The 1076-nt window shown below is 43.0% G+C and overlaps 1 protein-coding gene across 1 annotated transcript in view; it reads left to right on the top strand.

Moving 5' to 3' along the window:
- Nucleotides 1–1076, top strand: part of ASCC1 (activating signal cointegrator 1 complex subunit 1) — a 149698-nt gene that overhangs the window by 110228 nt on the left and 38394 nt on the right. The window contains exon 10 of the mRNA XM_030885948.2: nt 1–70. This exon is cut by the window's left edge and continues 3 nt beyond it. Coding sequence (XP_030741808.2) covers nt 1–70 — 70 coding nt within the window. The remainder of the gene's footprint in view (nt 71–1076) is intronic.

The raw sequence follows: 1076 nt of genomic DNA, 5'->3' as shown, positions 1-1076 counted from the left end.
GTGAAAGAGTGGGACACTGTGAAACTTCATGCCACCGTCATAAACACACGGTTCAGGAAGGACCCCAATGGTACGTTGTCCAGATTTGTGACCGACAAAACTGTCGGGTGTTCTTGGAGTTTAACGAGAAGCTCCGATGTATTTTCTTTGTTAGATCTATTAGCTTGTTTTGATGAGCACAGTAGAAGTGGGCAGGCACGCTAATGGGACATTCCAGCTTGTGTATTTCTGTCTTTTACAGAGATGTCTTAAATTTAGTTAACAAAAGTACAGACTGTGCTTTTTTGAATTCCAGGTAAACGACAAAACGTTTTTTCATATAAGGATATCCCTTGGAATACTGGTGTTTTTCCTTTCCTTTATTATTATTATTTTTTGCCATTTCACCCATTCTCACATCTATAATTCAGTGACATTGATTCCATTCGCCATACTGTGCAGCCATCCCCACTCACTATCCATTTGTAGTTTAAAAGCGCCCTTAACAGAGATTCAGCACCCCTTGCATAGTTACGCCCACCCCCTCCCAGCTACCCCAGTTGTGCCCTTGGAGAAGGAGGAAAGATCAGAGGAATGCCAGCTAAGCAAAGTAAATGCTAGCCCCGCTGCTCTTCCCGGGCACAGCCTTGTCCCTGTCGCACGCACGCAGTTATTATCACAGATCACACTTGATATGTGTGTGCTTTTAGCACATTTCTGTATTTGTCAGAGTTTTGGTTGTCAAGTTGGGAGAAGGGGAAGTGTGTGTCGATGCCAGAAGTACCAGAGGTGCTACCACACATTCTACAACATATATGACAGTTGCCCGCAACACCAGTTGGGCAGCCCCAAATGTGAAGTGTATCAAGGTTGAGAAAACATGCTTTAGAATCATAACGTTTTTTCCTTGAGATACTAATCTGCATAGGAGAATGCCCCATTTAAAAAAAAAAATCATTTTATTAGGGGCTCATACAACTCATCACAATCTGTACATACGTCATCTGTGTCCAGCACTTTAGTACATATGTTGACTTCATCATTCTTACAACACCCACTTTCCACTTGAGCCCCTGGTGTCAGTTCATTTCCCCGCC

This window comes from Echinops telfairi, unplaced genomic scaffold (genome assembly GCF_000313985.2).
Source record: "Echinops telfairi isolate 266 unplaced genomic scaffold, ASM31398v2 ScPeMD7_70;HRSCAF=299, whole genome shotgun sequence".
Lineage (NCBI taxonomy): Eukaryota > Metazoa > Chordata > Mammalia > Afrosoricida > Tenrecidae > Echinops > Echinops telfairi.
Note: the sequence above shows the minus strand (reverse complement) of the source record. Positions and strands in the feature narration are given on the sequence as shown.